This window comes from Solanum verrucosum, unplaced genomic scaffold (assembly GCF_900185275.1).
Source record: "Solanum verrucosum unplaced genomic scaffold, falcon-dt-bn FXZP01000094.1, whole genome shotgun sequence".
Classification (NCBI taxonomy): Eukaryota; Viridiplantae; Streptophyta; class Magnoliopsida; order Solanales; family Solanaceae; genus Solanum; species Solanum verrucosum.
In genome coordinates, this window is record NW_026019970.1 from 1,927,612 (window position 1) to 1,941,218 (window position 13,607).

Sequence of the window (13,607 nt, forward strand, 5' to 3'; positions counted from 1 at the left end):
TTAGTTAGAGATTATGCATTAGACATATTGGTGTATTATTTTAGGTCATATTTTTCCTAAGAATCTTCTAATTCTGTCTGAGCCACAGAAATTATAGAACAGTTCAAATTTCTATTTTATTTGTATAGCATCTGTCTAAGACGGGCTTAAAGGGAGAATATATCAACTATTACTAAAAAATTTAGTGATAATTGTTATAAAAAAAATAAAAATTTCACTAATTTAGGATTTAACTACAGGTTTTAAAAATATCTTTTATATCATATTTAATTCGTTAGATACATGTATATATATGACACACTTAGAGACATGTAACTCAAATATATATGGATAAAATTAAGTGTAATAGTTTCAAATACATTATATTCAAGCGTGATTCGCATTTATCTGGATACACTAACTCTCGCACTAGCTTTTTTTTTACCTCGATCTCTCTCGATATATCTGTATTTCACAATATATCTAATATCAAAGTTATATGTATTTAGTATCAAAAGATATATGTTAAATTTCTCATTCGCCTCTATCCTCTAACGCTCACCTCTCTCCATGTATTGTGTTTCAGAATGTATCTGATATCAAAGATACATGTATCTAGTATCTTTAAGTCATATATCATACATAAAATCTAAAGGAGTGGCGTATTGACTTAAAATCTAATACGAAATTATTAATTAGTGAGACTGTATGCAATTATTCGAGAAGAATGGATTAATATTGATGGTAGAAATATTTTTGTAATTGGATAATTTTTCCTAATTGTTATTGTAATCATTTAAAATAAGTTAAATTACAATGATAATTTTAAAATGATTTACATGGCGTATACGTCAAATCCTCTTTATATGTGAAAAACTCAACATTTTTTAAATTTCTAGTCTCAAAGTTGGAATTTCAAATGGTATGACTTCCCTTTTGAGAATTCTTGTTATAAAGAAATTACTTTAAAATTTCCTCCAGTCCTATATTATATATACCTCTTCACCAATCATTGGGAGCAAACAGTGTAACACAAACCTACAAAAAAAAAAAAAAAAAAAAAAAACCTTTCTTCCCTTGTAAGAAAAAGCATCAAGAAGATGATTCAATCAGAGATTCTTCACAACTCATGGTCTTCAACTAACCAAATTCATCCTTTTTATGAATATCAAAATCATGGTGTTTCTAATTATTCTTCACTTAACTCCAAAGATCAAGATTCCTCTGAAATTTCCTTCTCAGATTTCACTTCCCTTTTCTCTGATGACGTTCTTACTGATCTTCCCATGGATGATATGGAGTTTGTTGATGTCTCCCGATGGTTAAACGATAGTGAAAGTGAAGGAAATGAAAATATGAAAAAAGATGGAGATTCATGTAGTCCTGAACTTTCAAGCATATCCATTGATACCTCAACGACAATACAATCAAGAAACGATGTTGTTTCACATGTACTTCAAGGAAATAGTAGAGAAATGGATAACCAAATGAGAATTCATCATTTATTGTCAGTTTATGGAGAGGCAATGGAAAATGGTCACAAGGAACTAGCAGAAGTGATCATAAGAAGCATAAAGGGGAAAATAAATCCTTTAGGTGAATCGTTGGAATGCGTTGCTTCAAACTTATTCCAGCAAACAGAAGAGGATCAAGGAAGTTATTTGAGACAAGAATCAAACAAGATTATTGAAGCAGCATTCAAGGCCTTGTACCAAATTTTCCCATTAGGGAAATTTGCTCATTTGGCTGCTAACTCAGCAATTGTAGAAGCTATGCCTGATGATGCACAAATCATTCACATAGTAGATTATGACATGGGAAAAGGGATTCAATGGCCTCCAATTATTGAAGTCATGAGCCAAAAAAGAAAGATTTTGAGATTAACATCCATAAAGAAAACAGAGGAAGAATCAACAAGTGATCATTGGAGATTTGAGGAGACAAAAAGAAGACTTCTTGATTATGCAAATCCTTTTGGCCTAACATTACTAGTTGAGGAGATGACATTTGAAGAATTGGCAAGTGAATTGAGAAGAATGAAGAAAAGGGGTAAAAGGAGTGAATGGTTGGTTTTCAACTGTATGTTTCAATTCCCTCACATGGGGAAAAGAATGCGTAGAATCGACGCGTTGGAGTTTCTAAAACTAGCTAAGGAATTGTTATTAGCTAATTCTTCAACACACAGAGGACTTGTTACTTTTGGTGATGGAGAAGCAATGGACAATAGTCATCAAAACACAAACTATACTTTTTCTTCATACTTTAACAAGAATTTTATACATTACCAATCGATTTTCGAGTCATTGGAATTGTATTTTCCATCTCATCTTGCACAAGCTAGACTTGCTATGGAATCCCTTTTTCTAGCACCTCAAGTGTGCTCATTTTCTTGGTTTCAAAACTGGGAAGAGATGACAAGTGTTTCTGATTCTTGTAGTGAAATAGGGTTGCAAGGTATGAGAATAAGCAAAGAAAACTTATTACAAGCCAAAGAAGTGGTGAATGAAAGAGAAACTCCATTTAAGGTGAGGATTGAAGAAGAAAGACAGCATGAGATGGTCTTGGAATGGAAAGGCATATCTGTGGTGAGAGTTTCTACTTGGATGTAGAACAAGAAGACAATAGCAGAAATTAAAATTCATTCTCAGTCATTTTCTTTTACTTGTGTTTTCCTATCTAGTCTCAAAAAATAGGCAATATTAATATTAGCATGTGAGTGTACTTATGTTGTATATAGTTGTTAAAACCCACAATTGTAAATGACAATTTATGTGATGCATTTTTCTTTATTTAGTTTGTTTCGAGAAGAATGATATTTTTTATGTTTAAAAACAAATTTACTTTTTAACTTTTTATTTTTTACTTTTTTAACGAGTGATTTTTTTTTTTCTCTAAACAGATAATGGTAAATTTTAGTGACATAATTTATAACTACATATATAAACTTGTTTTAGACAATAAATTTTAAAAATCTTTGATAAACTTGTTTTAGACCACAATTTTTTTTAAAAAAAAATATTTGTTGAATTTTGTGATCAATCAAAGTACATCACTAAAATAAGACTAGAGGAGAGTAATATTATCTTCTTCAGTGTAAATTTTTCATTACAAATGGTCAAAAGCCAATTTAAAGTGATTTTCCTCCTTAATTAAGATGCAAAAGGAGGCCAAAGGGAATATATTTTTCATTTCAATATAAATGGTCCAAAGCCAATTCACTTTGATATTATGTTATCTCTTATTTAGTAGTGTTTTCAAACTAAGTATACTCATATATACCCCTTATTCAACATTATTAGAATAATGGGTTAGGTACTACTCCTACAATAATATACCCTACTCATTCTATACACCAACCAAACCGTCTATAAAAAAATAAGTCAGGCATATAAATTTTTCCATAGTTGTACTCCTTTTTTTCCTTTTTAATCAAATATCATATAAGAATAATAATTCAGCAAAAATTGCACTGAAGAACCACTTAACTAAGTTTGCAAATGTAAATATAATAGCAGCAGCAATTTAGAAATTATGGTATCAAAGCAAATAGTTAGTTCGTAACTTCAAATCCACCAACCAACATCAACTATATTTCTTCAAATAGTTGATCAAGAAAATGGCGACATGTCATAAATCAGATGCTCGAAGTCCAACAGTCTCATATTTTTACTACTCAACAGATGGTTCTGACTTTGTATGCAGGCTGGCTAGTACAGAAATGAATATATCTATCTAGCTTTGCCAACAAGAAAGACCAAACATAGCATGGAGAAAATCAACCGTCACCTATGATTTCAGGCTACTCTTGTGAGTGGTTACAGGACAGAACAAACATCTACCTGAAATAAATAGAGACTTGAGGGATATCAACATCGTTGTCTTCATCATCCTCACAAGCCACTACCACGTCAAAATGTTTCCTGTATTGAGGCAAATCTGCCTTGGCCACTTCCTTGGCCAGTTCCACCATTTTCCGATCCATCCGCTCTTTATGCTTAGGGAACATGCTGTTATAAAGTAAGCAGCTCCCATAAGAAATGCTATAAGCATTCAGACCTTTGTTTTGAAGCCACTGAAGAAGCTCCCTCAAAGTTGGATTGTCTTTCAAAATCCACCTGTCCCACACAGTCCAGTTCATGTCCTGATGCTTGATCACCTTTGGTGGAACTGGTTCAGCCATGGAAAATAAAGGAAGAGCCAAGTTGGCAAAAGTGTTACGGTAGTCCTCCACCTTATGACCTCCATTCAAAACCTTATAAAGCTCTAGACAAACAAGACCAGTGGCCATAGCAGTAGAAGTAGCAATTGCTGGAATGATCCTCCCTGCTATGAATTTGGCCTTCAGTTTATCCACTTCAGGGATGCTATAGTTTCTAGCCCTCATGTTTGCAAGTCCAGCAATGAAGTCCATATGATAGTTGGTGTCATCGTCCTGTAATTCAGACAAACTTAATTTGGAGAGAAGATGGAAGAAATAAACATATGGTTATAACTTGAACATCTATCACGGTAAGAAGTTGTATTATCTTCATTTCCACATAAAATGTTTGTTAAAACATCATGTGCGTCTTCAAGTTCAGCACCAGTCAGCATATACATGTCAGACCCTTTTCCTTTCTTCCTCCTAGGGAACGCATTTACCAACCAAATGATCACGCTCTCAAAAGATGCCTTTTAACATATGCAACATGCACACAATAGAGAGAGAAAGAGAGAGAAAGAGAGAGAGAAAGAGAGAGAGAGAGAGAGAGAGAGAGAGAGAGAGAGAGAGAGCACCTTTTCAAATTGAATGGGATTCATCTTGTAACCTGAAGGTAATTTCTGACGACACGTTTCCAGCTGCATCACCAACTCGTTGATGACTGCAGCATCATCTATGGATGATGCCGACATGCTGGTTGCTTTCTCATCTGTCACAATCTTCACATCTTTCTTTGGCTGGAAATCGGGGACCATCACTTTATCAACAGCTTCAGCTAACTTTTGAGGAGAGTTCACCCAATCTGGAATGGGAATGCCAAATGTTTCTGCTCGTAACATAGAGGCTGCCAGGAGAAATTGAAGATGACTGGCATCATCAACAGAAAATTGCAATGGTCGAGGGAAACGTTTTGGTGCTGACCAGAATGGAGCACCACTACTTGTAGTGGCATCCTCAGGAAAAGTATATGTCAACTGCTTCACACGGTCTGCAAAGTAATCTTCAAACCTGGTTACAAGGAAAAGCAAATCGTTAAAAGCATATATATAAAAAAGAAATCTGTTTAAAAGGGTAAAATTTAGTTGGTTTTTTATGGTTATACCTCAGGCGAGCCCAGGTAATGCAGTTTTCAAATGTATCACATCTCTCCTTGTCGAGGCATTCAAGAACACGATCCAAAATGTCCCTGGCCTGTGCATCACCAGCCTTTTGCATAGAAGATATGTAATCGCTAGGATTGATCAGATAAGCATTAACTTCAGTTGGTGTCTTCTCAAGCAAACCCTCAAATTCTGACCGGGCCCATGTTAAGCAATGGTCGATGTTGTGTGGGAAAGAGTGAACTGTGCACATAGGTGCTTGTTTTTCTGGTGGATCCCTTGATGCACCATAATTTTCTGTAAGGTGAGGAATTACCATCTGAGTGTTGCACTTGGCACCCAGGGTTCCAGACTCCAATAACGGTTTTTGAAAATACAAACATCTCTGATCAATGTAAAGCCTGGCATTCACATTATCTAGTGCATTGACCACAACACTCAAATTCTCCCAGAATGTATCATCAAATACACTTTCTGTTTCAGGGCTTGCGCGGTTTTGCAGTGCTTCAATGCGAATGCGAGGATTGATCAAAGAAGCAGCGGCACCAGCAACAGTAGACTTGGCTTGCCCAATGTTCCAGTCACGGAAAAGGAATTGCCTACTGAGATTGCTCTTCTCAATGACATCATCATCTGTAATTGTTAGCTTTCCTTCTTCACCACAGCAAACCCCCATGAGAGCTAAATTCTTCAAGAACTCACACCCAAGTGCACCAGACCCAACTACAAAAGCTTTTGCCTCTTCCAGCTTCTGCTGTAGCTTGTTTCCGAAAACTGAGATTTGGGCATCATAACGACTATTCAAGGGCTTCAAATCATTTGGATCCAATGGTTCAGTTGGAAGAGATTCAACAGAGTCAAAGTAGAAAAAACTGTCACAAACAGATTGAAAACAAATGTTCAGTGACAGAACATTCCAAGACTATTAAAAAGCAACCATAAATACAACAAAAGGCAATATGCAGCACCAGAAACTAATTTAATCTAAAATTTCAGGAAATAGTTACCACACTGCCAAAGATACATAGGGATACCAATATTGACAGTTAAGAAGACACAAATATAACATCTCAAACTCAAACCATCATGCTTCAGAAGCAAAATAGTGTTCAGATAGAGTTCCCTTGCACTTTGTTCTAATTGGAGTTAAAAATCTAAAAACAAGTCCCATATGATCTAATATGAACTTGTTCAAACAAGGTAGCAACAAGTATAACAGATCATCCCGACAAAAAAACTGCATGAAATTTAAGAATTCTTCTGGCTCAATTATAACAATTCATTTACTGACCTGGTATAGTGGATGGAACTTCCCAGAGCAAGCCTTCACAACTTCTTGCCCAACGATACCCCCAAACATAGCCGCCATTGGGTTTAGCACAGCCCTTGCACCAAATGCAAAGTTACGAATAAGTTTATGGTCAACCTCAACTTTTGCATCTTGACTATTGTTCATGTCAGTCACAAGTGAGATTAGCCTCTGAGCATCTTCCTCAGATCCAGCAACAGGAAAACGTCCTGATAAAGACACAAACTTATCTAGGGCTTGAAAGGTCAAGTGCAAAATAGGTGGGCGGTCAAACTTTGAGAAGTCACTCAGAAGAAAGTCACCAGGATCGCTAATTGCTTTACGCAGTGGGTTGAACTTTAACACTTTTGGCACCTTGACCTGAGTGACGATACCCCCTCTTTCATATGCTGCATACTCTGTGGTATCATCTTCAATAGTAAATGAATATGGCCTTGCACTTTTTATTTTTCTAGCCTTCCCATCATTCAGCTCTGTCATGCCCCGCACTTCAGAAAATATAACCAAGTCCCCATCCTGAAACTCAAGCCTCTCGTCATCAATACATGCCACAAGAGCAGGATTATCATTGCTAATAGACGCAACGATTCCTGTGTGGGGATCCTCACCATCAACATCAACAACTGTAAATTCAGGACCAAAGTCACAAAACACACTACCAAAAAGGCCTCGAACTTCAGTTTTGATGAAAGCAATAGGAGGCTGGTGCATATGACAGTAATCATCAAATTCAAAAGCCTTCTCTAAGCTGATATCTGTAAATACAACGGCCTGCAGATAAAGTATAGCGCATTCAGGATGTTATCTCCCCAAAACCATGCCAGGATATTAGTAGCATAATTATAAAATCTCAACAAAATTAACACTGTCATGCTCATATCACTGACAATATAAAACACAACACACCAATTCTTCACCGCCCAAACACACATTTCCTCAAACAAATTGCCATTGACATAGTTGAGATAATTCATCCTTGGAAAGTCTAAATGACTATCACTCCCACAGTAAATGTGAACACAGGTCACTTGTGTTTTATGAAATCTTAACCATTATAACTGTATCGTGGAAAGCAACTACAATTTCATTTGACTAGAATTATATTTAAAATAGATCTCTGTTTATCAGTATATGCCCTATATCGTTTTTGCAACTATAGTAACATTTATTGAAAAACTAGGATCTTTTCCTTTTGGATAGGCAAAATTCACCAAGAGTCTTTAATAAATTAGAGATATTTTCTTTATGCAACTATAGATATAGATCATTTCTGTTCTGGAAATTAAAAATATATCACTTCTTGAATGGAAAATCGCAACAACTTTCACTTTCTACATAATGCATCCGAACACAGGTCAATTTGGTCTTATATAAAATCTTAACCCTTATCACTATACGTGGAAAGCAACCACAACTTGGTTTAACTATGATTATATTTTAAATTAGATCTTGGTTTGGTTAGTATTCGGACTTGTATGTAATATAGGGGAAGTGTGAGATTTAGAGCTCCTATGTTGTCCTAAAGTATAATTAGAGAGTAGTGAAATAAAATTGACTGAATAGAGATGAGCAGGTGTAGACAATTTATAATGCCGGTCCAACTAGTTTGGGACTGATTTAAAACTACTGCATTACAACAGTCGTACAATCAGTAAGTCGTTAAGACACAAAAAATATGCATGAAAGTTAAAATCAATAACATCAGGCACATATCTACTTGCCTGAAAATTGGAAAGTTGTTCTTTAGTCAAAGCATCCGTCAACGTAGAGATAATGACAGTATTGTTTAGCTCTTGCAACTTCTGGACAGAAGCAAGTGCCCTATTCTTCCCAACATCCTCCTCTGTGAAGATAAAATTGCTAGATAGATCCCACAATTCCACATTTCCTTCATCGTGCAAAGTAACAGACTTCACACCCGCAAGAATAAGGTTCTTTGCTGCAATAAGGAAACACAATTCAGTTATATCAGAGACTTTTAACAGAATAGTTGTCATATTCAGCACATAAATGTCTCGCAATCACTTCCTCTTTTTATCAGTTATCACTATCTCAAAAATTTACAAAGGTAGGTCAGTGAAAGAGCACATGCAAAATACACATTATCAATCAACTAGGCATCATTATCCATTCTACTGCATTCAGGCCCACATGCAAAACATACATTATCAATCAACTAGGCATCAATGGAAATGAAATGAAAACTTTACAAAGAAGAAAACGAATCATACTGATGCCAGATTTTGAACTTCAAATTCCAGCACAGTAAATGAATGAAAACTTTAATGAACACCAATTCCATTTCATGCGTGGAAATGGAAATGAAAACATAACAAAGAAGAAAACAAACAGTACTTCATTATAATCTCCTTCGAATTCCAGCACAGTAAAAAGCAAGAGGAATAAATACAGAAACATATACCAATTTCAGCGCCAAGGCCTTGCAACCCAGAGATGAGAACATTAGCTGCAAAAAGTTTACGCATTGTTTCACGTCCATAGACAGCGAGTTGACGGCTGTGAAGATCCTCATCGATATCAGATAGATTACGCAGATCGACCGGAGATACGCCACCAGTACGTCCATTAGTGTTGTTTCCGTTAGCGCTAACATCACCGGTAGCAGAACCAGCTCCTGCCATAGTCACCGTCGATGAATCACCACCAGCAGCGGCGGCGGTCTTGTACTTCTTCGTTAAAGGATCCACTGAAACTCCGTCGTTATCTCCACCGACTTCAACTATCGATGACCTCTTCACAGGAAGCATAAAGTGCTCTGAACTGCTCGATTCAACCATTTCAACAAATCAACAAGATTAAAAATAAACAAAAAAAAAATATGTAAAATTGAAAAGCTGCAAAGAGAGAAGGAAGAGAAATATTAATAGTAAGAGAGGGTACCAAAAATGGAGAATATGAAGGAGTGAAGGAAGTGAAATGAGATGCGCGTGATGATTAGGGTTTGTGTTAGATGCTTTGTTGAGCTTAGATAGAGAGAGTGGAGGTGTGTGGGTTCGTATCGACGATAACGAAAAAATGGTCGAAGGTTGTTTTGGGTGGGCCGAAAGAAATGACCATATTCCTTTGGGCTTTTCGATTTCCTTTTTATAGACAACATTGTTAAAGCATGTGTTTATGGTTTCTATATATTCTTAGAAAATAGATTTTTGTGCAATTTTTGGGTATAGTTTACTCAACTTTAGTTGTTTTCTGTTTAGTTTCATTAACATCTATTTTAGTGACTTTGGTGAATGATCTTGGACTAGGGTCATGTCTTTGGTCGGAACCAGGGCTGACGAATAGGAGTGGTAAGTGGGTTAATGGGTCTTCTAGGCTAAGGGTAGGGTCTTGAAACATTGAGACAATGACGGATAAGTACATAGAGCTAGTGAAGATTCTAAAGAAAAGGAAAACTAACATAGTTTGCGTCAAGGAGACCAAATGGGTAGGTACCAAGGATCGAGATGTGGTCGGTTTTAAGTGGTGGTAGTTAGGAGGCTCAAGGGATAAGAATGAAGTAGGATTTTTACTAGATAGGAGCTTAGGGAGCATGTGGTAGAGATTAGGAATATCGTTGACAGGGTAATGACGGTTAAGTTAGTCACTAGAGAGCTTAAGTTGAACATCATTAGTTATTACACCGCAAGTGGGCTTGGATGGGAGGTCAAGAAGTGCTTTTGGAGGATTTGGACAAGGTAGTAATGGGTATACCGCACTCAGAGAAGTTTTTCATTGGTGGAGATTTCACTAGGCACGTCGGATCAACCACTAGTGGTTTTGCTGCGTGTATGGAGGTTTGGGTTTTGGGGTTAGAAACAACAGAGAAGTTTCGCTTTTGAATTTTGTTAAACCTTATGATTGGTAATGGCTAATTCATGCTTTTCAAAAAAAAAGAAGCACTTGGTTACCTTTTGTAGCGTAGTGGCCAAAACTCATAGATTATTTACTCTTTAGAAAGGGTGATAGAATTCTTTGTAAGGACCGAAAGGTTATCCTGAGTTAGAATCTTACTACTCAATATAAACTTTATAAACTTTTGACGATGTACATGAAGATTAAGATGGAAGGGGAAAAGAAGACTTTGTGTGATAGATCGAGGATCAAAAAGGGTGGCTTTACCTTTGCCTGATCCTAGGAGATGAGGGAGAAGTAAATGGCGATGAGGGTTTTGGGGAGTAGTGGAAAGGCAAATAACATGTGGGATAAGGCATCTAATTGCATTAGGGAAGCAACTAGAGAGGTGTTAGAGATTTCGAAAGGAACCTTTAGTGGCCATTGAGGGGATTGTGTCACACTCCGAGCCTATATCCTAGGCGTGGTCGACACTCAGAAATCATTATTGGTCCGAAGCAACTCTTGGCCTGACTTACTACTGAAAGGAAGGTTAAACACTTACACAGAAGCTTTAAAAGTTATGCATATTCACGCCTTTGAACATGCATTATGATAACTATGAAATATAAGTATGAATCATCATAATAATAATGTTCAAAACATCTGAAGATCAAGACTTAACTGACTCGTTAACTTGTCTATGAAGCCTCTACTGAAGTAAATACATAGCACATATTTTTTTTATTATGTAATTTTGCCTAACTTTATCTATTTCATCCGCATACCAAACAATCCCTAAATGACACACTCATAGGTGGATATACAGTTATACTTGTGAGTTCAGAAATTTTGAATTTGCATTTGAATGGAATAGTAAATTTCGAGTACCAAACAATTTTGATATACTCTAATAGCATGAAATATTTTTTACTCTATTAAATTACTTAAAAGATAATTACAAGCTACTATCAATTATTAGTGGAACTAATAAAAAAATGTGAAACTAATTTATTTAATTTTGAAAAAAAAGATAGCCCTCCACGACATGTTAAATTAGTACAACAATAATAACATACTTAATATAGTTCCACAATTTAAGATAGGTGTCGGGACAAGAGGTACAACTACCTGAATAATAAACTAGAATGTCTACTAAATAATGAAATAAATAATTGAGCTGGAGCCCTTCGAAAGCAAGGAGGTCTCACCAAACGTTGATGGAGAGGATCTCAATGAAGCGTTTGTTGTCAATCATGAGTACCTATATCTGCATCATTAAAAGATGCAGTGTCGAATGGCGTTAGTACATGGATGTAAGGAATGTAAAATAACTAAATGACACTAGTTAGTCTAAACATACATAACTGAGAAACAACTCGGAGAAAGACTAAAAAATGGATAACTGTAAAATAAAGCATGTCAATGTATTGAAAACAATAAAGCTTTACAACTTAGATATATGCAATTATGTCAAATGCTAAAATAGCATACTTTACCTTTCTTGGGGAGTTTCTCTAACTGACAATCATCACTATGACCCTCGTGATGATATAACGTATTACTCACGTTACTGGAGTCATCCATTAATTTGTCAGGGTACAAGACGAACTGAACTAATGAATCCAATATTTAAACCCTTATTAGAGGTTTTATGAGGAGTCGCCTGAATCAACGATACGGTCTTATCCTACATTGGATGTGTTGTTATGTTGTATGAGTTATCCTAATCTTTACCCCACTTGGTGCTCAATACTACTCCCAAATTAATGTAATAATGCCCAATAACTGTATAAGGTTCAGTTTTAGGAAAAAGGATCCCACTTTAGGGGGGACTTATAATTTGTGTCTTGAATTACTACTCAAAATACCTCTTTATGAATATACTAAACTTGTTTTAAAAACTGACTAGAAGTTTTTCTCTAAAACGGATTATGCTTTCTTTAAACTAGCCTTGTTTTCTTCACGAAGATAATGCATAAAAATTGATATATCAAGACTTTCATAAAATTCGTAATTAAATAGGGTTCATGGGATGAAATAAGCATGATTAATGATTAAGAATCATCCAATAACTAATATATTGAAATACCCACAACAAAATCAAGAATTTATGATAAGAGAGTAAGTAGAACTTTAGAATGTAGTAAATCTTGAGATTGATACCCTAGTTGAACCATGCTAACTCAAATTTAGATAAGAGGTTGTTCTTCTTGATCCTTGCTCTGAGTCTTGGGAAGAGTAATGAGAATAATTCTAAGGTAGAACGCTGATAATTAACTTAATTGGGTTCCAAAACATCGAGATTTAGGCTTAGAAAGAATGGGAGAAGACTAAAATATTATCTTCAATTAAAAACTGTCGGAAGTCTTTCACGAGGCCTAACTACGACCCATAGTTGGATCTATTGCTTATGGATTCCAGACCATAATAGTAATACCTCGAAAATTAAGAAGTTGGATTGAGAAGGGAGAGTTCAGTTTTTTGGCACTGGTTTAGGAAATATGAGTCCTAGCTATGAACTATAGGAGTCCTACAGGCCGTAGGAAAGAAGTCCTTGAATTGAGTTGAGTTTTTGGAAATGTTGGACCTGCAAATGGGCAAGGCGGGATGTAGTTAGTTCTACGGCTCGTAGATGGATTCCATAGAAGGGTTTCAAACTTATTGATTTTTTGTGCTTGAAATTGGATTCTACGAGTTAGCTTTACGAGCCGTAGGAAATTAGTCAAATCGTAGAACGGTTCGGTGAGAAGTGGATGAATTTTTGAGTTTCTGAAGTTGGTTCTATGGTTGACCAGTAGGGGTCATAGATAGGTCTACAGATTGTAGGTCCCAACCATAGATCACTTCCGACAGTTAATTCTTAAGGGTATTTGGGTCTTTTCCAATGCATTTAATGCTTATACTACGTCGTTTTGATCCTAATTCTAAGACCTATAACTACCTTTCAACTACTAAAATACCCAATCCCTCTCATTCTCTCAAATCCCCAATTCTCATCCCAAGTTCATCCCCTCCAATTCTCTCTCAAGTTCAAGGAAGAAAGCTAGGGTTCCAGACTCCACGTCTCTTCTTCTCTCTTGTTTTGATAGGCTTTGATTACTAAGGAATGTAGGAATTCACCAATGGGTTCCATTCATTCACTGGGTCCCAAAATATTCTCGAGCCTCTAATTTAATTTCACCTA

The 13,607-nt window shown here is 36.0% G+C and overlaps 2 protein-coding genes across 2 annotated transcripts; one reads left to right on the forward strand and one right to left on the reverse strand.

The window, feature by feature from the left end:
- Positions 1–1,054: 1,054 nt before the first annotated feature.
- LOC125817026 (protein NODULATION SIGNALING PATHWAY 2-like) lies at positions 1,055–2,594 on the forward strand. Its single transcript, XM_049496613.1, has one exon. The coding sequence runs from the start codon at positions 1,080–1,082 to the stop codon at positions 2,586–2,588; it is 1,509 nt and encodes a 502-aa protein (XP_049352570.1). The 5' UTR covers positions 1,055–1,079; the 3' UTR covers positions 2,589–2,594.
- Positions 2,595–3,553: 959 nt separating this feature from the next.
- Positions 3,554–9,629, reverse strand: LOC125817050 (ubiquitin-activating enzyme E1 2-like). The gene is given in 9 exon segments (XM_049496638.1): positions 3,554–4,411; positions 4,756–5,188; positions 5,283–6,151; positions 6,572–7,360; positions 8,311–8,393; positions 8,396–8,474; positions 8,476–8,528; positions 9,012–9,370; positions 9,491–9,629. Coding segments are annotated over 8 exon segments (3,249 nt in total). The 5' UTR covers positions 9,358–9,370; positions 9,491–9,629; the 3' UTR covers positions 3,554–3,814.
- Between the last annotated feature and the right edge of the window lie 3,978 nt (positions 9,630–13,607).